Genomic DNA, 24,893 nt, shown 5'->3' on the forward strand with positions numbered 1-24,893 from the left:
GCCCAGTCTGGTCTCAAACTCCTGGCTTCAAGCGACCTTCCCATATCAGCCTCCCAAAGTGCAGGGATTATAGGCATGAGCCACCACACCTGGCCTAGCTGTTATTATTATTATTCCAAAGATTTAAAAAGGTATCAAACCCTGCATGGGGGTATAACCTGGAGGAGGTGATGTTTTGGCTGACAGGTGAGTTGGTCCTAGCATGATCTTGAACTATTCTGCTTGAACACTTGTCAGTTTAGAAGCTTGATATACTATACCACTAACAAATGTCCCTGTTTTAGAAAACTTGGGAAACAGAAAATTATAAAGAAGAAAATCAAAACAGCTATAATCCCATCTTTCCAGTCATTCATTCTAGATTAGCTCTATTTTTTTTAACTACTTTGATGAACTATGTATACAGTGTGTATCTTGCTAAAAAAGTTTATTCCTAGAAGGTATATATACATTGATGGAAAATAAAGACCTGTATGAGAGAAAAAAAAAATCCAAAATATTTAACTGTGGTTATCTTTGGAGGGGTGGGATTATGAGTCTTTTTTCTTATATTTTCTTTTGTAGTCTGTATTGTCTCCTTTGCCTCCTATGTATTATTTGTGTCATTTAAAAACTTTTTTTTTAGGGCTGAGCCTTTGGCAGTAGGGTGCCAGCCTCATATACTGGAGGTGGTGGGTTCAAACCCAGCTCCAGCCAAAAACTGCAAAAAAAAAAAAAAATTTTTTTTTAAAATTTAATACATAAAACTTGTGAATCTTGGACTCAAAGTATTATAACCTTTACATCTTCAGACTATGGAGGAGAGTAGGGTGGTTGGGCCAAACTCTGAGCCTTGGATTCTCTAGCCTGTCAGGCTGCACGTGGCCTCAGGTGTGGTCAGAAGGTTGTCATAAAGACACTGAGGCAGGACATAGGGCTTATTAAAAATTTGAGGGAGAGCCAGGCCTGGTGGCTCACACATGTGATCCTAGCACTCCAGGCCCATGCACATGGCTCCCCCCTCTTCCCATTTTCTCTGAGGGGGAGGGACACCTCCTCTGAGCAGCCTCACATGTCCAGCCTGATCCACACCGTGTATCCCACGAGTTGGTGCCCCCTGTTTTTCTGTCTATCTGCCCCAGGAGTTCCTGGCTATGATTTCTTCACCTTGCTTTTCCTGGTGCCTGGCACCCAGGGGTAGGGAGGGGCTCAGGTCTGTGTTCGGAGAATGAGTAAATGAACACATGAATCTGGACCAAGGCCTTGAAGACTCGGGGCCCAAAGAGCCTAGTGCAGTGGGGTGGCCCAGACAGCTGCCACCTGTTAGGACATGGAAGCGCTCACAGCTCTTCCCCGCATTCAGGGTGGGCACGGAGGGAAGATGGCGGCAGAAAGCTGGCTCTGGGGCTCTCCACTCCCCTTTTCAGGACGGAGGGCAGGCTCCTTCTGCGGGTGAATATAAACATATAAAACAAACAGCATGCTCTTAGCTGCAAAACTAAAAATAGGAAGCTCGGAATCCGCTCCCCAGGCTCCCCTAACTGCTGGACCACACAGGTGTGGCTGCGGATGTCGGGATGCAGCCCTGGGCCCCCTCCGCCCGCAGCCTGCACGGGGAGCAGGGGGGGCATTCTGGACACCTGCCAGGAACGGTTCATACCTTCCCTCTGGCCTCCCCCGCTCCTGTCCCTTTTGACAGCTCGTTTCATTTACAACCCCTAAATGAACTGCCCCACGGAGGTGCCCTCCCTACTTATGTGGCCAAGCTCGGGTGTTTGGTGCGGCTGGGAGATGCCCTGGGCCTTGCCGCGCTGGGTCAGCTGTTCCTAGGGGTGCAGTCCGGGGCAGGGAGGGGTCTGGCTGAGGAGGGTGGCAGGTCTGGGTCTGTAACCAGCCCTCGTAGTTTCCCTGTTGGCATGTGTCATCATCCTGGCCTGCAGAACCCTGCAGTGACCCTGCCATGGCCGAGCTGCCTCCTGAGGGCAGTGATGTGGCCCTGCTGACTTCACTCTTCAGGAAGCTCCAAGCACAGCCCAGGGGGCCACTCTGGGAACCTTAAGGCTGGCAACACCTCTCTGAGTCCATCGTAAGGCCAGCTGCAGGCTGAGGGCACTGGGGAAACTGAGGGCCCCGGCCACATTGCAGGGATCCCAGGGGTACCTCTGAAAAGGAATTTTGGAGTCTGAGGGCTCCAGGCTCTGGGACCAAATGGCCTCCTCACCCTGGACTGGCTGCTTCACATCTCAAGCTCCAGCTGGTGGCTCAGAGGAGGAGAGCCGGGCTGGGCAAGACTCCAGGAGGTAGGGGTGGCAGGACTATGACATCAACCCTTCCTTCACGCCAGATCCCTATGCTGCTACTCAGGCCTGGCACACAGTAGGTGCTCATTCAATGTGAATAAAATGGAGTCTCAGAGAGGGGCAGCCCCCTAGTTCAAGGAGGAAAAACCTTTCTCCACATCAAGACTCTTCTTGGGCTCTTTTGGGGATAGGTGTCCTGGGTTTAGAAAGTTCTTTCTATTACCTAACCCAAATTCTGGCCGCAAGTGAGGCAGCCATTCTCCAAAGCAGGCATGTCTGCCCTGCCTCCACCTGCTGCCTGGGTGTGCCCACCCTGCTGCCACCTGCAGGCCATCGCGGCTACTGCAGTGCTCCTACAGCCCTGGGGCCTCAGCCAGCCTGGGACTTCTCTGGGCCTTGGCTGGGGTGCAGGCGATGGAGACTGGAGTCGGGGGCTGTTAGTCACATCCTCTCCCACCTGCTGTGGCACCAAAGTATAGCTTCTGGGCAGAGGCTATTATTCCCTTCAAAATGACCCCAAATAAACACAAACAGAAGTAGCGTTGGCCATGTAGACTCGAGCCCGGACTAGCCCTGCTTCTCCCTGGCAGATGCCACCAAGAACAGACCCACAGGGAAATTCTGTGGTGGGTACCACTGGGAGAGGAACCCACTGTCTCCTGGAGCTGAGGGATCATGGGAACTTCCTTTTGGGTGCTGGGTTTTAGGCAGAACAACCCAACTGAATAGGGAAAAGTTGTGGGATTAGTTTTAGAAGCGGCATACTCAAAAATAAGGTGTTTTATGAAAATTCCCCTCCATGAGTCCCACCTGGCCAGGCACTGAGCTGGGTGTTGGGGCCCTGAGAGGGCCAGGCTGCCTTACCAGCAGGCTGGGGAGGAGCTGTCAAGCTAGGTTCCCACACCACTGGCACCACAGCCCCCATCATCAGGCTGTGGGCTCAGCTCAGCCATGAGCAACTCCAGTGAGGCGTGGAACCCCACGGCACCCCCTCCTTGCACTTTAGTCACGTTATCTGCACAATGGGGCCACTGACGTAGTTCCTTGCTTTCAGCCCCACGTGTTAGTAACTTGCCAGTCCTCAGAAGCAGGGCTCTCACCGAGGCGGCTTGGCACTCCCTCCGCCCCCTCTCCAACCTGAGTCAGGGGAACGAGCTGGAGTAGGTGCACAGCAGCTTCTGTTCCCTAGTGAAGACTCACAAACCACTCGTGAGCAGAGGGGAGGGTGAAGGACATCGAAGACCTGATGTTCTGGGGCTTCGGCCACATAGGAGGCCTCATTGGCCATCCTTGTACCGGGGTGGTTGCTGTGACCGTTCCCAATGGAGATAGACACAGGAGGCCAAGGTGCCAGTGTCTCCAAAGCTGCGGTTTAGGCCTGTACCCGCTGCCAGTGGTGGGAGGTCTCCATCCTGCCCACCTGCCCTCCCCTGCCAACCCCCACGCACACAGCCCTAGAAGCCTGGCATTGGGATTTTTTAACACATCTCATAGTTATATTATTGTAACAAATCAGACAAAATTCCATTTTACAGTTAAATAGTACAGAAGATAGACAGTTTACTGTACAAGCCAGTTGTGCATTAAAGACAAACACACTAAGCAAATGATAGTGCAAAGCGGTTTCCACCCCTCCCCACCCTCTTCCCAGCTCGCACGGCTTTGTGGAAGATAGAGTGTGGCAGATAGCAACACCCACCATAACAACAGTCACGTAGGATTTGCAGCCACGACTGGGCTTACAGTAACACTGGTTCAAACCCCCTTTGTTTCCTCCTACTTTTGATGTCAAGTGTGTTTGCCTAATACAACTTTAAAGCAGCCATGTAAATAAGGACCCACTTTTACCAACCCAGGCCGTCTGCACCCGCTATGGGCCTTAGAAACAGACGCCGTGTGGCTGCCATCTCTTTTGGTCAGGGGGTGGGGGAAGAGGGAGAGGGGAGTCAATTTATTTCCTGTCCCTGCTCCCACCAGGGCTTGGGTCTCAGGAAGGGGTAGTCATCTGGGGACCACAAAGTGCTGGGCACTGGGAACCCCCCAAAGGTGCCTCCTGGCCTGGGGCCAGGCTAGAACCAGAGAATAGGAGTGAAGAAGGGACAGTCAATGGATTCAAAGCTACTTCCTGAGAAGGGGTGGAGAGGGGCCCCACATGTTGGGAGGCAGCAGGACACTGCCAGCAGCTATTTTGGAGAGATGGAGACTGCTTTTTCCACTGAGGGCAGGATAAAACTGCAGCAGGAAGGATCTGAAGAGGATCACCAGAAGGACTTCCTAACCTGCCAAAGTGTGTAGCCAGCATGTGGATCAGGCTGTTACTACAGGTTGGGGATGGCACAGCAGGCCATGTGCTTGGACAGGGACAACCACTCAGGAGCGTGTTTTGTAGGGGAGATTTCCACATCCACAGATGTGGCAGAAACAGTTACAAGAAAACCACATGCTCTCTTGCCCTTGTAAGAGTTTTCTTGTCATTTCCCAAAGTGCTAATCCTTTCTAGAACTAAAGAACTCTTGACAGGAGAATTGAAGCAGCCTGAGCCCTTGGGCAAGGCCTGCTCTCTCCTTTGCAAAATTTAGGAGTGCTGCTTCCCCTTGGAGCACAGGGGACTGAGCTGAGGCTGGTGAGTCCCTCACAGCTCCCCTCTTCTGCTGGTACAAAGCCAGCTCGCTCCGCCTCCCACCCCCACTACCAGAAGGCCCACAGATCCTCTAGGACAAATGTCCAGGAACCACAGGTGAGAGCCCAGCATCTCACTCACATTTCCCAGGCTGCCTGCCATCGAGGCTGGCTGGCGGGATGCTGCCTCTTGAGAAGGTAACCTCTTGGTGAGGTGCTGAGATCCTAATCACCCCACACCTCCGGAAGGCGGTGCCTGGGAGCAGGATGTCGGCAATCACAGGGTTTATCTGTAAGAGACCCTGTGTTTGCAAACGTATTTACTGAAGCTTTCTCCGCCTTAAAATCAGTTTTAAAAACTGGCTTTAAGACTGTTTGCTTTTATAGCACAGGAACTCAAACAGTTGCATGTCAAGAGTTAGATTTGCCTGAATCTTCCCTGGAGGCCTAGGGGACAGACCGGCTGCAGGGTGGGACAGCGATGCTGACATTTGACTCAGTGAATGACCCCTCACCCCATGCCTTCTCCTAGGGCCTATCTGGCCACTGTGTTTTCTCCAAAAATGGAAATTAATAAGACCAGTTTAAGGAAAAGGGTCCCCATGAGGACAGAGGGTGAATGCCTTGGGCTGGTAAAGTGCATGGAGGGGCTGGTCTGCAGGCACCTTCCCTGGTTCTAGGGACTTGCTGCTGTACCCTAATCAATCTGCTCTGGGGCCTGGGACTCACAGCAGCTGGGACAGGACCAGCTGTTGAGAACTGTGGGGAATCAGGGCCCAGGCTTAGGTGTGTTCTGCTCCCATCTCTGCCAGCAGTATCCTGGATCCTACCCCCTCTATATAAGGGGGGGGGGAACCCTTCTAGAGCAGGAAAGTTTCCAGTTTTGACTTAAGGGTGTAAATGTAGAGGGAGGGCTAGGCCCACAGGGGCTCTGAGGAAGGCGGAGGGGTGGGGTGATCCTCCCGGGGCCTTGTGGCTTATCCTGGGGGTAAACGTTGCCTTTGTCTGAAAGAGATGGTCCCCTGACAGCACTGGGTCTAGTTGGAGACAGCGAGGTCATTCTGGGGAGGTGGCAGGGGAGGCTAATTTCCCACAAGAGTGTGGACTGAGATGACTAGGGTCAGGGCTAGGGGCAGTGTCCTGGGGGAGGTCCCTGCCCTTCTGTACAGAGATGAGGATGGACAGACGCACTTGCGCCACACAACAGCTCTGGACCTTGGGACCATGACTGCCCTGGAGGGCAGGTCCCATTCCTGCCCAGAGCCTCAGAGCTGGGCCAGTCACTCCTCTGGAAGGCTGTTGGGGGTCCCCGCCTCCAGCGGGAGGAGTCCCAGGGTGGTCAGTAGGGCCGCCACACGGCCTCGTCCATACGGCCTGGCGTGCTCAGAGCTGTGGGCGAGTTGCTGTGGCTGCCATCAGCCTCCACGCCGTCACTCTGGCCACCTAGCGTGGGGTTCATGAGGTTGCCTGCCGCGACAGAGGCAGCATTGCTGGAGCAGGAGGCCAGCATGCGGGTGGGTGAGCGGTCACCGCCACTGCTGCTGCTGCCGGCCACCATGGAGAACTGGTAGGAGCCGGAAGATGCACCGTAGTAAAGGTGGTAGGGGGACGGGTTGGCCTGGAAGGGCCCCGCCTGGTTCTGCGAGGCCCCAGGGTAGGGCGGCGGGAGGTAGGTGTGGTGGAAGCGGCTGGTGGCCGGCATGCCCGCCACACTGAGGCTGCTGATGCTTGTGCCCGAGGGTGTGGCGCTATAGGGGAAGGCCGCAGACATGGCCCCCGGGTAGTGCATCCTGGGGTCAGGGAAGCGGCTCTCTGTGAGGGCAGGCGGCAGCGTTGAGAAGGAGCGGTCAAACTGACGGGGGTCGGAGAATGGGTTCAGGTCCAAGGTGCCTGTAGGACAGCAAAGAGGAGGGTCAATGGCAGCCCAGAAGACCCCGATGACCTCCTGAAGGCTGACTGGGGCTGGGTTCACAAGGCCCAGTTTGGGGGTTCCTGGCTTTAGATCTGGCTCTGCCCTTCCTGTTCTGCCATGCTCTGAACACAGTTCACCTGGGAGGGCACGTCCTGGGCCAGAGACAGCCTGGGAGCCTCCTGAATCCCGGCAGCAGAGGAGGAAAGCTTGCTTTCTTCCCTTTAAATCCTCTTTCCTAGCCTAGGGTAGAGAGGCCTAAGGTGAAAGAGGGGCTAGGGACCAAGTTGGCATGTCCACTGTGAATAGCTATCAAGAACACAGGCGTGAAAAGGGTCTCCAGTGTCCCTGTGAGACTGGGAACTGACCCCTGCTTTTGAAGATAATGAAAACGAGGCAGAGAGAAAGCAAGACGGATTCTCCAGTTGCCCAGAAAGGACTGAACTCATCATGAGGCCTCTCTGCTGGGACCACATGCGTGTGCACGCTCCTGCCCAGGTACAGGTCAGGGAGGGCCCAGGGGCTCATCCTGGGTACCCTGGGTGCAGGTGCTTGGTTCACGGTGGCTCTGCTGCCTCTCCTGGGCCTGTCTCCTTTTCAGCCTAGAGCTGACTGGTGGCTGCACAGTGACCAGGTGCTACACTCGCCAGCCTGTGACAGGCTGGTCACAGAGATAGAGTGTCCAGCCCAGCCAGCCTCTGCCCTGGCTCCCTCAGGAGTTTGGATCCCCAATGGGCCCTAAATTAAGGGTATCATAGCCTCTGCCCCCAAGTTGTAATCACAGAACCCCCACTCCACACTGTAGCATTCGAAGGGGTTTGGAGTTGAATCCCCTTGGTGAGAAAGCTGAGGCCCAGACAGGGCAAGTTACTTAATGTTCTGTGCACTGGCTTCCTTGTCTTAAAAAATGGGGACAATAATAGTTCCTAAGGATCTAGTTAACACACATAAGGTATTTAGAATGGAACTGGGCACAGAGATGGCACCCAGGGTGGCTCTGCACTGCTGGAGCAGCTGTGATACCTCTTGCTCTGGGCATCCAGGAGAACTGGCTTGTTCAGGCCCTGCAAAGATGAGGCCCTGAGCCTGGGCCTGCCTTCCTGTATTCTTCAGGAATGGGGAGGCAGATGAGCCCCCAGCAGCCGTCCAGAGGTGACATGTGTCTGACATCAACCCTTCTATCTCACTCTCCAAAGGATAAGGGCCAAGAAAGGATCTAGGAAGAGACCATCTCTGTTCCTTGGCCCAGCAGGGCTGGTGCTGGCTTGGGGTAGGCAATGCCTACCATGATGGAAGCTTGGCTAAGGTGCCACGTGACCTCTGGTGGGATGTGTGATTTCTTGGGTGCTTTGGGCACTTTCTTTCCAAGTAAACTGGCATGTGTTTCTGGCCGTGGGCATGGATCAGAATGGAATGATGCTTCCAAGCTCATAGGTGGAGGGATGTGGGGATGAGAATCCAGGTGGCTGGGGCCTTCTGGGACATCTGATACTAACTAGTCACCTGGGTGGTCGGCACTGCCTTAAAGCCCAAGGTATCCAAGAGGGCCTGGCTGCCTGCCTTCATCCAGGGACCCAGGGGGAGAAGGCATGTGCCTAGTGGCACTCCAAGCATAGCCGAGCATGAGGCTGACAACATCATGCTGAGTGGAGCAGCAGTGGGTCTGCTCTTGGGACAGTAACGCCATTCTCAAGACAAAGGAAGCCCAGATAGGGAACCTGGAATGTGACAGCAGGACTGTGGCCCAGAGAACACAGACCCTGCAGTTGTGGGCCTGGGACTAGCGTGTGTGTCCCTCAGAGCCCACATGGGCTGCAAGGCTGTGGGCTGGGCCTGCCTGGACCTGTCAACATCCCCGCCAGCCTCCTTTCTTGAGGATACCACCCCTCCTCCAGGGTGGTGAGGGAAGTACCTGCCCTCAGCACTCCCTCAGACCCCCCAGCCGCTTCCTTCTGGCTCCTGCGCCTCTACCATACCTCCACCATCCAGCCTCGCAGCCTTGGGAAACCCGAGCTGGCCGGGCCACTGTCCGGCAGCCAATCCCAACAGTGAAAGGAAATGTTTATTTTCTTCTCCAAATTGCCCCAGCTGCTGTGTGGTGGCTGAATGAGTCCTTTGAGTTGTGAGAAGCCCCTTTTGTGGCTGACTGTGGTTGGGGGCCGGGTGGGGGTATGGGAGGAGCTAGGGTCTCTGTACCCCTTACCAGTGACAAAGGCTGGAGGGGTCAAGCTGTTAACAGGCACCAAGGGAAGTGGTAGTGGGGTTTTCCGAGTGGCATTACCAGAAGGGTGTCTGAAGGCAGAGGAAGGGAGTGTCTGTGAGATTGACTTCCCAAACTTGGGCCTGCCAATGCCCCTCTGTGGTGGCGATCTCCTTCTCTCCACTTTATAGATGAGAAAACTGAGGCTCAGAGTGTGAGTGTCTAGCCTAAGATCACACTGTCAATGCCTGGCAGTGCCTGAATTTCTAGCCAAGTCCACCTTACTGCTAAGTTCAAGTGCCTTCTCCAGTCTGGCTATCCAGGGTCTTTTCTCTACTGGACAGCCCCAGGGAGGGAGAACTGCTATGGCAGAGGGCCACACAGGACACAGAAGTAGGTATGCTGTGGTCCCACACAGGCCAGCATCCTCTGCTTCCAGGCCCAGAGTGGAGTGGGGGCTCTGCTCACTGTGGGGCTGGACAGAGGGTAGACAGGCTGTTTCAGGCTTCTGCGGGCACCAATGCCCAAGCCAAGTCCACTTGACCATGTGAGGGCAGATGTGGACTCTCTTTCCATGGAATCTGGTGGACAGGAAGCCACTGTTCACCCCCAGATGCTGGTTTTGAGCCCCCATACCTTATTGGGGTTGGCTCTGCCTATAGCCTATGAGGGCAGAAGCATGGACATCTATTGGGTAAGGGGCGCATGAGCCAGAGGGCAGGATCCCTCCCAGATCCCCATGCCGCAGGCCCTAGAGCTGAGTGTCTCAAACTCATTAGCCCATGGCTCAGGGCTGGGCCTGGGTTGTTCCCCACCCTGGGGTCTGAGCAGGGCCACAGCTTCCTGAGCCCAGGCCAGATGGAGGGACTTTCTCTTTATGCTAAGGTGCTCCATCAAGCCTGGAATATGTGTCAAGGGAAGAGAGAACCTGCTGGCTCCCACTCACCACAGTGCATGGGGAGAGAGGAGGTTCGGGCAGGCAAGTGCCATCCTGCAACTCTGTTCTGGGCAATTCTTGCTTTGGACCCCCTTCCCTGTGCCCTCAGAAGAGCAGACAGTCTTGAGGGCAGGTGCTGTGGAGACTTCAGACCTGGTGACTGATGGGTCATACCACCCAACGGTGGTCCTTAACCTCTTAGGCCTCAAGTCATTCACCTGTCAAAGGGTTCTGAACAGGCTCTGGTGAGTGAGAAAGGACACAGCATGTGACAGGGCCAGCCCTCCCACCTCTGTCCAGCCCCTTTGCTGAGCTCTCTCTGCCTCTGCCTGGCCCGTGGGCAATGTGCACATAGCCTCCTACAGGCCCGCCTCCCTGACTGCCGGGACCTGGAGGACAGACAGATTTAGCATCCAGCTGTCTGAGAGGCACCTGCCATGTGCTGCGGCTCTTTGAAAGGCCCACCTGAGGTCTAGCTACAGCTGTACCTCCTGTATCCATCTAGGCAACGGGGACAGAGACCCAGTCTCAGTCCTCACTTCCACCTCAGCGCCTTCCTGGATGGGAGGAATCTCAGGGCAGGGTGGGAGATGTTTTCTAGGCAATGCTGTGTGCCTTTCTAGGGCTGGAACATCACTTTCCAGTGAGTAAAGTATGTCTGAGTTCAGTAATGTCAACTGAACATTGGGGGCGGGGGGGCTTAGTGCATACAACAGGGCGTGCCCGTCACAGCTCCTTGGACAAATCATGCCCTGATTTTAACAAGGGAAATATGAGGGTAACCCCACTCCCCCAGGGTACAGTGTGCTCCTGAAGGGTGGAGCTGTGTCCATTTACACTGATCCCTGGGGGCCCCCGAGCACATGTCAGTGGGTGTTTGCTGAGTGAATGAAGGAAAGCCAGCATGAAACAGACCCCAGGGTAGGAGTGAAGGAGCCCAGTGGCCTCCTCCAGAAAACAAGGGCAAACAGCCACTGTTCTTCTGATGGGCTTCTGGTTGGGGGTGGATGGACCCCTGTCTAAGGTCCCCCTTCGACCTCTGTGACCATCCCCTGCCCTGTAGCCCCTGCTGTGCCATACCTTGGATTGGGGTCTGGGCCTGGCTGAAGTGGCTCGTGCTGCTGAGAGAGCCCCGAGGGCTGGGCGTGCTCGGTGTCACTCGCATGCGCACCCGCTCCAGGTCTGCAAAGCGGTCAGGGAACACCTTGGTCTGGTCCTCCAGCTTCTGTCGGTGCCCTGCAGAGCACAGGGAGTCCATCAGCTGCTGGTTTGCAGGGTCTTAGGGGGGAGACAGAAATGCCTCACTCTGCTGGGAAGTTCTTCTAACATCTAACTGTAAGCCTGTGCAGGGAAATCCCTAAGGTCACCACATCACCACCAGCCTCTCTTCTGAAGTTCTCAAAAGACTTTCTGGACAAAGCATGGTTGTGATGTGCCATCCCAGGGCTGCTGTGGTCTCACCCCTGTCTGCGTGAGTAGGACCCATCATTCTTCTTTTTTTTGGCCGGGGCCAGGTTTGAACCTGTCACCTCCGGCATATGGGCCCGGCACCCTACTCCTTTGAGCCACAGGCACCACCCAGGACCCATCATTCTTAATGCAGGAGGGGCTCAGACGGCAGCTCCAGGCCACAAAACCAGTTAAGTAGTAGAGTTAAGATTAAAACTGAGGGTTCAAATCAAAGCCTGTCACCTAAACCTTTATAAAACAGCGTTTAGCAGAAGAGGAAACAGATAACAGGCATGAGAAACTGGCCCAAACATGCTCCCAAGGGAGGCAGGGAGAGAGCCCAGGGGTACAGCCACGCTCTGTCCTGCAAGAGCAAGGGGAGGAGGCCCCAGGATGGACCTGCTGGATGCTCCAGCACCAAGCCACTCTGTGATCTGCAGCACATGCCCTCTCTGCTCCAGGCCACCGCAGAGGGGGATCCACCAGGGCTCAGGGCAGAAGGGCAGGGCAGGGCATGGGAGTGAAGGCTAGACCAGCACACCTGGCTTAGGGCGTCACACATGGAAAAAACCACCAACATGTCCCATTACCCCTCTGCCACGGCACGCACAACAAGAACGCCAGCCTCTACCTCCCAGGCCCCAGAGATGCTGGCAGGGTCAAGGTGGCCAGGACTCTGACTTCTTGCAGCCTGCTAAGGCCAAGGGGACGCTTCTTGAGTGACATCAAATGTGCAGGGACCTCTCCGGCCCCCCACCCTACCCCAGACATACATACACGCTTTTTCAATTACTCATTTTACATTTCACAAGTAATACATGAATATTTATAAAAATAAAAGCATTATAGAGCAGCACATGGCTCGAAGGAGTAGGGCGCTGGCCCCACGTACTAGAGGTGGGGTGGGTTCAAACCTAGCCCCAGCCAAAAACTACAAATAAATAAATAAATAATTAAAAGCATTACAGATAAGGCTCTTTCGACCCACCCTAAGCCCTCACTCAGAAGTCTCTACCATGATCAGTTTTAAAGTTTTTTCCCCTAGCCTTTTTTTGGTTTTACATGCATGGAAAACAAAAACAGAGCAATTTTCTCCCGGAACTTTCTTGAATGGTCTCAGCCTGGGCATGTCATTTCAGTAACTTGCTTTTTTTGCAATGTACCTTGGAGCACAACCTCAGTTTCCTGATCTGTGTAATGGGGAGAGTAACCCAGCCTCATGGGAATCACAGAGCTTCTCTAAAACCCTGGGGACCATCTCTGGCACAGTGAGGGCTCAGCAAGCGTGACAAGGACCACATGCTGTGCCTTTGCTGTCCTCCTCCTTTCTTCTCATGTCCACCAGAGGCACAGTTCACTCTATAGTTCCCTTCTATGGACACTCATGGCATTTCCAAATTTCCTCCTCTGCTCCCCTACATACAGTATTCCAGAATATCCCTGTCCCTACCTCCTGGAGTGCAGGTTTCTCCAGGGAGACCCAGGAACGGACTAATTCTTTAGGTGGCCGCCTGCTCCAGGGCTCTACTGATCAGCCAGTCACTGTCAGAGGCGCTGGCCCATTCTGCCTCACAGGACCCCGAGGGAGGCTGCCATGCAGGCAGGGGCCTCATATCCTCTTTTACTCATAAAGGAACTAGGACTGTGCCTCAGAGAGGCAAGGAGGCTTGCCTGAGGTCACACAGCAGAGAAGGTGGTGAGATTTCCTGGACCTTTAGAAAAGGGGAAGGGCCTAAGAGGGAGGAGTAAGTATGCTTGAGTCCTTGAGCCTGCAGTGACGTGTGAAATTCTCTAGATTGACAGAGAGGGAGGGTAAAATAGAACCCCTTACTGTCTTTCCTGTGGCCTAGAGGAGCGATTCCTGGGGAATTGGAGAAGTGGCAAGTGATTGTTGGCTGCTGCTGGGAATGAGGGCACAGCACGGAGGTCCTCAGATGGGCCTGATTTTTGAGTTTCAAGATGGGAACACAATAAAATCTAGTGGTCACGTGCTCCCGACATGCCTCTGCCACAAGCTCAAATGGGCATTTCTGGGAGTTCTGGAGCCACAGTGGGCTCAGCAGATCACCCAGAACCAGGGAGCCCCACCTTTTCCTCCTATGAGGCCCCAGGCCGAGAACCCATGGACACTGGGCAGTAGGAATGAGACTGTCAGGCCTCTGGCCAGGCCCCCACTGCTGCCTCCTGGGACCCTTGGCAACAAAGGAGAAAGGTAGGCTGGGGGCTCGAACTCAGATGCCTATCGGGGCTGGGCAAGCACAGATGAGTCAAGTGAGACGGGCAGGGACTGGGCAGAGCTCCCAAGTCCAGGCTCAGTCCTCAGCCCTAAGAGGCCTTAGAGGAAATGTTGCCCACACTACTGAGGCCACTGAAAATGGCAGGGACACATGGAGGAGCTAGGGGACAAGTGAACTCAGAACAATCTCAACAGGCAGGAAGCCTACCGGATAGACGTGGAGACCGCAGACTGACCTGACAACAGCTTGAGTGGAAAGGATCTGGGCATCTTAGACAACCACTGCTTGAAGTGAGCCAATGGGGCTGCACAAAAGCTGGTGCAAAACCTCAGGCCTCGTTATTTTCGTCACTGGTGAATAAAGTCCCCTGTTTCTGAGTCACACCGTGTACAAAGAGTGTTTACAGTTATTCCTGCGGAAGGAGGGTGGAGTTCGCAGCCCGCCTGGGTTCGAGGATGTGCCCTGCTGCTTGCAGCCTGGTGGCCTCCTTAAGCTACACTTCTTCCCTCACCCTCATGCTGCAGTGTCCCCATCCTGCTGCCCTCATGGGTAAAGGCGCTGGGTTGCTGAGGGCTGTGGACACTCTGCACCCACTTGAGTTACCACCATTGTGACTGGCGGTTCTAGCCCTGCTTATGCCCAATAAAAGTAAGACTACCACCCTACATTAGATACCAAGGCACTGAGGCCAGGGTGGTGATGCTGTGTCTGGACCACACACCTGGACGGTAGGAGCAGCATTTGCACTCAGATCCCTTGACTCCAAGTCCAGGGCTCTTTTCCTGATACTTTCCTTTTTGATCCCATTATTCAGATGTGGCCACTGAGGCTTCAAGATGAAACCAACACTACGTGGCTGGTCTAGGACCCAGGCTATGAATCTGGCCTCTGAGCACATGCTCCCAACATATGCTGTCCTGCCTTCCCCGCAGGGCAGGGGATTCAGCAGCAGTTTGGGAATTGCTTCCTTGCTGCTGTGGAACAGCAGTGCCACTGCCAGGGAGGGGGAAAGGGAAGCCCATGTGGCCAGGGCGCCAGAGAGTCTCAGAGACACAGGGCTAAGGCCTTCACACAGGGGCAGAACGGAAGTCCCTGTGCCTGAGGATAGAAGATGGGCCTCAGAAAAGGCCTCTTTCATTCAGCTACTGGAGAGAGAGTTTGGTGGGGAGCTCAGGCTCCAATGCATTTGGGTCATCTGGGGCCAGGCCCTGATGTGCCCCGTGCCTCAGTTTCCCCTCTGCACAGCCTGCTCACACTGCCTCCCCCATCTCAAAGTCCCTGACTAAAGATCAGCCAGGCATGGTGGCTCATGCCTGTAATCCTAGCACTCTGGGAGGTTGAGGCAAGTGGATTGAGCTCAAGAGTTCAAGACCAGCCTGAGCAAGAAAGAGATCCTGTCTCTACTAAAAGTAGAAAAACTAGCCAGGTGTTGTGGCAGGCGCCTGTAGGAGGCTGAGGCAAGAGATCACTTGAGTCCAAGAGTTTGAGGTTGCTGTGAACTATGATTTCATGGCACTCTACCAAGGGCAACAGAGTGAGACTTTGTCTCAAAAAAAAAAAAAAAAAATCAACTGCTGGACAAATGGCCCCAAAAGGGAAGAGGGCAGGGCCACTTGCCCTGGGGCCCACACATGCCATCACCTCTTCCTGCTGCTGCTGTTCCTAGTGTTTCTTGAATATTCTCTACCCCCCACACTTCAGAGCCTCAGCTTAGGGCAGCCTCTGCCAAAAATCCTTTCCCACCCAACTCAAGGACGCTTCCTCTAGGAAGCCTCCGTTTTCCTACCACGGAGCCCTCACAGCACCTCTGCAGGCTGAGACTGCCTTAGAAGCAGTGGTTAGCAGGAGCAGGAATCATAAAACAGCAGCAAGGGCTTCTTCCACTGCAGTGTCTAGGCAACTGACGTGCATAGCCCTGTTTTACTCTACAGCATCCTTATGAGGCAGGCCTGCTTGTACGGGTAAAAAACTGAGACTCAAGGACACAGAAAGCGACCTACTCTCCCTGGAGCCCATCTCTCTGGAAAGGACTGGATCTTGACAGTCAGGGGCTCCACAATAGGTGTCAGGGCCCCACCAAGGCCAGTGCACATAGGTGCTCTCTGTGTGCTCAACCACAAGGTTGGGCGTGGGGAGAAGATGATGAGAAGGTCTCAGTGGACCCCACCAGGGGCCCTGCTCTGCTCTGAAGCTCAGGGTTGTGAGTCCAAGTCTCCAGTTACCCCCTGCTCTAACCTACCAAGTGCCTCAGATCCTCTGGGCCTCAGTTTCCACATGAGGTACCCAAAGGCCACCTCTCAGTGGTTATCACAGTGTCTAAGCTCCAGGGTGTTGATATGCTGGAGAGCAGATCACTCATTTTTAAAAGAAGGGATAGAGAGCAGCTGGGGAAGGCCCCGCCTTGGCCCATGGGGCCTGGCTTGAGCTGCTACCGGTTTCAGTGCTGGGCTCACATGAGACAGGTCCCAAACGGAGATCCAGCCCCAAGGGTCATACCAGATGGCTTTCACCCACCAGTGGTCTTGGGCAAGCCACTGTCCCTCTGGGTCTCTGTTCCCTCACCAATAAAATGAGAATCACTCACTCTATCTGCCAAGGGTAAGGATAGGTTTCGAGAATTAAACAGCTCACTAGACCTTGGCCTTTAAGGAAGATGTTCTGGGTTGCAGTTCTGACTTGGCATCTACCCCTGGCAAACTACTCTTCTTCCACGCATCTATACAGTGGGGGTGACCAACCTCACAGGTAAGTGATAAGGGCCAAAACGGGGGAGCAGGAATGCCAGGGTCCAGCTAGGGCTACACCATGCAGAAACTAGAAGACTAAGACTGGGTGCTGGGTTCGAGGCTCCTTCATCACCATTCTAAGGGCCACCCTCATCACCACCTGCCTGGCCAGCAGGGGTCCCACCACCCTAGGCACCCAGCAATTCTGAGAGAACAATAGGGCATCAGGGCCACCTCCCTACCTCTGTACTGGCCCAACATATGCCCCTGTGACTAGAGTGTATATCATTTTAATGGGGATGTGCCAGGCCCTGTGCCAGGTGGGCCATGCACACTGTCTCCAAGTGTCATGATCCTCTGAAAGGCTGTAACTATCACCCCATTTTACAGATGGAAAAGTAGAGGCAGGGAGTCAAGGTTACACAGAGAGAAGCAAACCTGGAATGGTCAGTGTGCTCTAAGGTACTCAGCTTCCCAAGACCTCTAAGAGGGAAGAGGATCACCTGGCCACCAGGTCTGGCTGGCAAGAGGTCAGCACAACAGCCAGCCTCAACCAGGTGTGGGAGAAGCCGGATGCAAGGAGAAGCAGAATTAGGCAGGAACATGGGACAGTGTCATCTGCTGGGGACAATGTAGGCCCAATTGCCAGGTTCTTTACTGTTTGAAGCCACTGGGCAGGCTCCCTGGCCGCCTGGTGTGGCCACAGCTTAGACACAGCAGCCACTGTCTGCCCAGCCGTGGGGTGGGGCGCCGGGCCTGAGGCTGGCTCTGCGGCCTGTCAGGAGATTTACACCCGACTCTTAACAACCTCGCGGAATCGCAGGCGGGTGCTGGCCCAGGGTGGTCTGCTGTGAATCGGCCCCCTGTGAGCAGATGAAAGCTGGGTCGGTGGCTGGGCAGGGAACAGGCTGGCAGGAGGCCAGCGGGCAGGGAGGCTGAGAGTAGGGCTTCCAGCAGCCTGGGGTTGATTAGGGGAACCCGGGAGGTCTGTGGTTAACCCCTTCCCTCCTGCCAGGCAGACTACCCTGGCTCCCCAAGGCCTGTCCCCAGCACAGGGGCCACTCCTGAGGGTATGGGGGTCTTGGGAGCCTGGGGCTAGGAGCAGTTGCCTCTCCTCAGCCCAGGCATCACTCTGTCTCTCTCCAGCTTCTTCCTGGAGCCAAGGGAGAAACTGTGGCAAGAGCCGGACCCTTCAAGGTCCAGGTGCGGGCTTGGGGTCATTTCTACTTCCCTTTGCAGCCACTCTTAACTGTCTGCTCACTTCCTTCAGGCCTCTACCCAAAGGCCACCTCTCAGGGCCCGCTTCCTCATCACCCATCCCTTGCACTCTCCACCCCTTCTCCCAGCTTCGTTTTTCTTCATAGGAATTCTAATTATCTGCTTGCTTAGTTTATTCATCAAGTATTTATCAAGACCCTATTAAGTGCCCCTGCCTGTATTCTGGGTCTATATCAACACCCAGCAAAGAGAGAAGAGAGAAAAGAACCTTGTCCTTGTGGAGAGCACATGATCAAGGGGAAACTGAATAATAAATGAAATAAATTAGTGAACTATGCAGCACTGTAGAAGGTGGCTAAGGGCAGCCTTAGAGCAAGAAGGATGGGGAGAAGATGGGAAGGGGCCCACAGAACTGGGAGTGTTAGGGCAGGAGAGTTCCAGGCAGAAGAAGAGCAGTGCAAAGGCCTTGGGGCACAAGTATAGCTGGCAGGTTTGAAGATCAGCCAGGAGGCAGGGAGGCCAGAGTTGGGTGAGCAAGGAGGGCAGAGGGGTAATGGCACAGATCAGGTGGGGTTTGAGAACCAAGATTAAGGACAAAACTATTCACCATCTCTCCCCACCTTGGAGTGTGAACACCACGGGTGGGAACCCATTTGGTTGGGCTCACTGTGATGTCTCCGGCATGTGGAACAGAGTCTGACACAGTAGGTGCCCAGTAAAATATTTGTTGAAATTGTTCCACATACATTTTGGGGAGGAAAGGGCCCATGGGGAAGATGCCAGAACCACCCTCCTCTGCCTCAGGTAGGATTAAGAACTCAGGTCCTAACCCCTCAGGTATCAGCACCTGCTAATCCTGGAACTGGGGATTAGCTGTTCTCAAACTGTGGTCCACACCAGGACTGCCAGGCACTGTATGACCTCCTGTCCAAATCCTGGACCCAACTCAGCAACCTGCATTTTAACCAGCCCCCAGTCCCTCAGTGACTCTGAGGGACACCGGCATCGAGAACCTCAGAAACCAAGGCCACACAGGCAGGAAGCCACCAAGCCAGCCTTGAAACCCAGCTGGCCACCTGGCTGCAGGTTGGGCACGCTCTGCAGGGCACCAGAGGGGAACAACCTGGCCACAGAACCCACAGCCAGCTTCTGGGCTCCGCAGACACTCACCCCATCCCACAGAAGGCTCAGACTTCACACAGGGTAGGGGGTTGAGAAGCAGGGAAGAAGCTGGAAGAGGAAACCCTGGAGCTCAAAAGGCCAGCACTAATCCAAGAGGCCTGTCAGGCACTTCCTTTAGGCTGGGCAGCTGTCGACTCCCTCCTGACAATGGCCCAAAGCAGACACTAATACTATTCCCACTTTTCAGATGAGCACACGGAGGTAGCTGCAGTGGAGTTTACCTTGGGCAGGACGTTTTGCCTCCCTGGCCTCTGTCCCCTCCTGGGATCATTGAGGATTGAGATTTTGCCCAGCCTTGGCACATGGGGGACTGTTCAGTGTCCAGCAGCTATTCAGCTGAACTCTTCTTTCTTATAGCTGGGGACACTGAGGCCAGGAGAGGGGAAGGATCTGTGCAAGGTCACAGATGGGAAAGCCAGGCTGGAGACTGAACCCAGGGTAAGCATGACTCCAGACTTCAAGGCAGGGGGAGCCAGGAGTACCAAGCGGGTGCAAAGGAGGGGAGACCAATAGAACTTTACCCTCCCCGCCTTGCTCTATTCTATAAATCAGCTCTGCTTAGATTTTGATTGAACAAGTCACTTTAAAACCGTTGATCTGGCTTCTGCCAGGGCACAGAGAAGGATGCCATTTAACTCATGTGGCACAGCAAGCCTGGCCTCGGCCTCTGCTGGTCTCCCAACCCAGCCTCTGTCTTTCCCTCTTGCTGCCTCAGCTCCCTCTGGGCTCAGCTGTCTCGTCTTGTGCTGTCCTCACCCACCAGTTCACCCCTGGAAGGGACCATCTCAGACTTGGGGGACCCCAGGAGAGACAAGCAGACAAAGAATTCAATCTGGAGCTCCCAGAGCAGTGCTGGGCCTCCAGCAGGGGAGGGTGGGCAGCTACGGGTTGGGTGGGGCTGAACATGGAGGGGCACACAGATGCCAGGATCGCTTGGTACCTTGGGACCTTCCCACCAAGTTCTGAGACACCTTGCATGGCTCTGCCAACAGGTGCACCCCTCTTTTGGAAAGGCTCCTAAGCACTGTATCTCCACACTGAGCCCACTTGTGGCTCCTGTCCCTGGAGACCCAGAGCAGGACCGTCATCCCCTTTAGTGGGGGACATCATGCATCTCTGTTACTATGGGAGTACACTGTTGCTCCCAGGAGAGGCTGACCATCTGCTAGTGGGGTGGGGGGAGTGCAGGGAGCAGGGGTGCCAGGGATAAAAGAACACCACAGACTGACCCACTGACTCATAAGGACCCTCCATCTGCTATAGCCAAGTACTGTCCATATGTCTGTTGCTCCTGATCTCCAAGGCTACAAGGTGGGATCATCCATTTCACAGAGGAGGGTGCTGAGGCCCAGAGAGGTCTATGATTTGCCTAAGGTCACACAGCAGATAATCATGCTGGTTAAGGTAATGAACCACCTGCTAACCCTCCCACTCCCTGTTAAGTGCTTTTAATCCTTATTACAGCACCACAAGGGGGCTGACTTATGTGAATACCATTTTTTCAGATCAAGAAACTGAGGCATGGAGAATTTTCCAAGGACCTAGGGCTAGATAGGCTGACTCCAAATCTGCTCTCTGCACCATGGTGGCCTATGGCTCCAGCCATAACTAGGGTCACCGATCCAGTTCACAGATGACAAAACAGAGGCCAAACAGGAGCCATTACTTGCTCGGGGTAACAAAGCCTATGGCCAAGAACAGGGACCTGTCTGTGTCAGATCCCAGCAGGAAAGAACAGAAAGGACTTTGGCCAGAGCAGGTGCTGGCTGGGTACTGCCAGGCCTGAGGACGTGTGCAGCAGCTTGTGGCAGGCCAGCAGAGGTGACCCTGAGAGCCCTGAAGGGAAACTTTCAGGGTTTCCGAACCCAGCCCGGAGCCTTTCCCAAGTGGCCAGACTCTGTAATGGGCCCAGGATTTGGACAAATAGGAGCCAGGCCCCCTGACTTCCAAGTAGGGAGGGGCTGGCGCAGGGCAGGCCTGAGCACTCCTTGACATTGCCCCAATACAGCCACATTCCTGTTCTGAGCCTCCTAGGCTTTGAGAAGAGACACGGGCAGATTGTGCTCCTGCCCCTGGACCAACTGACCAGGCACTGAAGGCTGGCTCCAGAAGACTAAGGCCTGAGCACTCCCCCAAACCCAGCATGGTATGAGGTACCCAACTTCCTCATGCCTGGACTCTCTCACCAGAACCGGGTAACCCTTTGGCTCTGCTGTCACGAGGATCCCATGAAATAAGAAGCATGAAAAGATTTTCTAAACGGCAAAGGGTCACATTTACAAAGAAAGAAAGGGACAGGCCAGCTCTGAATACACCAGGCTGAGAGTGCCTTGGGTGAGGGTGGGAGGCTGTTTCACTCATTCACTCTGGGAACACAGACCTGGGGCCCTGCCCCAACTTGAATCTGCAAACTCCAGAGCATTCAGCGGGCAGAAGGAACTAAACCCAGACCGGATCAGGACTCCTGCACGGGGCAGGTGCTCAGATTTGCAGTCCTGATCTCACTTGTGTGGGTCCTGGGGTCAGAGTGCCCAGGCTCTGTGTAACTTTAGCAACTCACATGCTAAGACTCAAAAGGAGTTTCCAAGGAGGGGCTCTGAACCAACCTCCATCCCCAAATGTCCCCCAACACCACATTGGATGCTTCCCCCTCCTGACTCCCTCAGCTGGTCCCAGTAGCTCATGGTGAGGCAATTAAGGCTTCATTGATTCTCTCAAACTAGACTTCACCTCCCCTTCTCTGCTTCTGTGACCCCAATTGCAGCCCCAGGAACTCCCTGAGGGCAGGAGCCAATGACATGGTGCACGGTACTCCCAGGGTTGGCCCAGAAGGGGCCCAAGAGCATCCCTCTGCTGTCCCCCCACCCCCATCTCTCCAAAGCAAGCAGGTAGTTTTCATTGGCTCTGTTGTCCCCCTGCCCCTTGGCCACCCATGGTCTGGGCTAAGCCCAGAGGGTTTAGGGATTTGCCAGCAGGCACATAGTTTAGGGGGACAGAACCAAAGACCATAATCCCCCACAGAAAGGCTCCAGGGACCCAGTGCCACCTGTCTGATCTCACGGCTGCCCTCCCCCACTAGACCCTCCTGCCCCACCCAGGAGGCTCAGTGACACTTACGTCGGGGTTCCCGGGGTCCATCCACAGTCACCTTGATAGCTCGGTGGTAGGTGGCCACTTGGGTGGGGTTGGTGAACACAGTGATGGTCAGTGTGAAGCTCTTCCCTGGGGGGCATGGGAGATAAAGGCAGGAAGTTGGCACCTGGAGCTTTCATGACACCCTGGTTCCCTACCTTTACCCACCCCTGGACATCTTTGGCTTTCTAGAAAGGGCAGGTCTCTTCCTTTTGAACCTGGGCAGGAAATGGGGCTCTAGGTAAAGTTCCAGCTGCTGTGGTCAGCATTTAAGGTCCCTGGGTGGGGGGGGTCCCAACTTTGTCACCTCCCTCTTCCCATGCTCTGGCCACCCTGGCTTATTTCTTCCCTACTTCCTGGTCTTTTTTTGTGCTGTTTCTTCTTTTCAGAGACTCACACCATTTGAGGGTGGGGAGCAAGGATGGGTACATATTTCTTTTCCAAAAATAATTAGCGATCTTGGTAGAGAATTTTGAGAATGCAGAAAATACTTTAAAAAGAAGAAAAAAACACAGTTCCACCAGCGAGAGATAAACACTGTTACTGCCTGGGTGTTTTGTCTTCTGATCGTGTATTTACATGGTTGCAATGGTACTAAAATACACGTTTTCATATCCTGTTTTAATTTTCATTTAACATCACGTCCAAAGCACTTTCCCCTGTCACTAAAACCTCTTTACAAACTTCATTTTTAATGGCTGCAAATATTTCAACTCACGGAAGCCCCATCTTTTATTTACCCATCTCCTTACTCGCAAGCATTTACGTCGTTGCTAATTTCTCACTAGTGTGCCCAGTTGGAGCTGGAAAAAGACCTGCTTTGGGAGCTGCAGACATTTCATTTGTAGACACAACTGTTATTTCCAGAACCCTGTTCTATTTTTAGAGAGACATTTGGCTCCAAAGTCTCCATTCAAAATTCCTGAGAGGGGAAAAAAAAACTTTTAAAATAATAGTTTTTTTTTTTTAGAAAAACCATTTAAAAGAAGATGTAAATGACCTTCTGGGTATAAAAATCTTTGTCTGCGTCTCTGCTTATTTCCTTAGAATAGATTCCAAGAAGTAGTGAGTGATTTCATCCCATCAGAGAATTGGGACATATTTTTTGGTGCTGATCTGTGTTGGAGTGAGATGACTCTCCAGAGGTTATGTCTTCTTTGAATGCAGGGTGGGGCCACCATCACCTTTGTGATCTCGTCTAAGGACGCTCTCTTAGACTCTCTAGATGTTGTTTGCTGTTCTTCTATTACTAGTGAGCATGAAACACTTGACACAGTTATGATCCGTCAGAATCCAACACAAATTACCACTTCGTTTTCTTTTACACTTTCCTGCTAAGGATTTAGTGCCTTTTAAAAATCGCTCTGTAGCGTGCTGGCTAACACTTTCCATGTCGCCGTTGTGATGCTCAGTTTCCCAGGTCAGCGGCCTTCTCATTTCACTTTCAGGCACCGAGCTGTTTTTCATTTTCAATTCTCTCTCTGGTTCTTTTATTCTTCTTATGCTTAGACAGGTTTCTCCAAGTAGAAAGCAGATAAAGTCTTACTTTCAACAAACAGCACTGTCTCTACAAACGGCATTTTCTCTGCTTTTCACAATTAATTCACTGATGTGCCCGGGGGTTTTCTGATTGCTATGGCGTAAGGTGAGGACTTTTCTTTAAAGAGGAACCTGATGTTTAGTGCTTTAATAATCTTTAGAAATGTTCTTCCTCCGGTCACCTTGTGCTCTATTATAACCCAAAGCCTCCTGCTCTATGAGAGTGAGGGGAGGGGCTTCATTGAGTCTCTTAAACTAGACCTCACTTCCCCTTCTCTGCTTCTGTGACCCCAACTGCAGCCCCAGGAACTCCCTGAGGGCAGGAGCTAATGGCCTGGTGCACAGTACTCCCAGGGCTGGCCCAGAAGGGCTACAGAGGGAGACTGCCCAAGACCATCCCTCTGCTGTCCCCCCCTCCATCTCTCTCTCTAAAGCAAGCAGGCAGGTTTCATTAGCCCTGCACCACTCTAGGGAAACGGACCTCAGGGTGGGGACCAGTTCTGTTTGCACAGCTGAATGCTCAGTGGCCAAGTGATCGAGTGAAATGTCTAGCTCCAGAACAGGACAATCTAGAACAAAATGATAACAGCCGGGCTGCTGGGGGCATGCTGAAAAACTCAAGGGCTTCTGAGATGCCTGGGAGAGTTTAAAGCTAAAGCGCCCCTGAGGTGTGGCTCCAAGTGGGACATAGGGGCCTTTCTGGAAGACTTTTCCTGAGCCAGCCAGCTGAGGCAGGAATAGGAAAGCTAACTGTACTTGCCCCTGGGGCCCTGGGTGGTAAGAACACACCTGGACCCCTTAACACTGGGCCACTCTACACTGGAAACAAAGTTCAAAATGGTCTAGGGCAGTGATTTTCAACCAGTGGGCTGTGAGAGGATCTTAGGTATGCCTCGAAAATTTTTAAAAGATCATTAATTAAATTATTTTTGAAAGAGGTTCAAAGCACAGTAAGTGTATATTTTTAAAAACTTTTTAAAGAAATCAACAGAATTTAAGTATACCCCAGAAGTTTAACATAGGTTCAAGTGTGCAGCGAGATTAAAAAAGGTTATAAAAACCGCTCTAGGGAAATGCCAGCAGGTGGCCTCAGGCTCCCTGTCCTGACTCTGAAGTCACCTCCCTCCTGGACTTCTTCCCTGTCCAACCAACCAGGCCCTCACCAGGGCTCTCTAGGCCTCTGCCCCTTTCATCACTCCTTGGTTCTGTGGGTGCCACGCTGATGGGCAGTTTAGGCACACAGCCTGGAGCACTAGTGCCCAGACTCTGACACAAGGGACCAACTCCCCAGATCCCTGCAGCAGCAGCCTGGTCCTGCAGGTCTCACAGTCACCTTCCCAGCAAGGACTTCCCTGCTCCTTTTACCTAAAGTGGGCCCTTTTTAACTTGGCTTTCTAGAACTGAGTGGGCCTGTGAACTTGGATAGGACAAAAATCAGAGCTGTAGTGTCCCTAACCTCTATCCGA

The 24,893-nt window shown here is 53.6% G+C and overlaps 1 protein-coding gene across 1 annotated transcript in view; it reads right to left on the reverse strand.

The window, feature by feature from the left end:
- Window positions 1-3,863: 3,863 nt before the first annotated feature.
- Window positions 3,864-24,893, reverse strand: part of RUNX3 (runt related transcription factor 3) — a 61,990-nt gene continuing 40,960 nt past the window's right edge. The window contains exons 8-10 of the mRNA XM_003799770.2: window positions 21,874-21,978; window positions 11,025-11,180; window positions 3,864-6,788 (exon numbers count right to left, since the gene is read on the reverse strand). Of these exons, the coding sequence (XP_003799818.1) occupies window positions 6,238-6,788; window positions 11,025-11,180; window positions 21,874-21,978 (812 nt within the window). The 3' untranslated portion in view covers window positions 3,864-6,237. The remainder of the gene's footprint in view (window positions 6,789-11,024; window positions 11,181-21,873; window positions 21,979-24,893) is intronic.

The sequence above is a fragment of the Otolemur garnettii genome, unplaced genomic scaffold (genome assembly GCF_000181295.1).
Source record: "Otolemur garnettii isolate 467f Iridium unplaced genomic scaffold, OtoGar3 scaffold00156, whole genome shotgun sequence".
Lineage (NCBI taxonomy): Eukaryota > Metazoa > Chordata > Mammalia > Primates > Galagidae > Otolemur > Otolemur garnettii.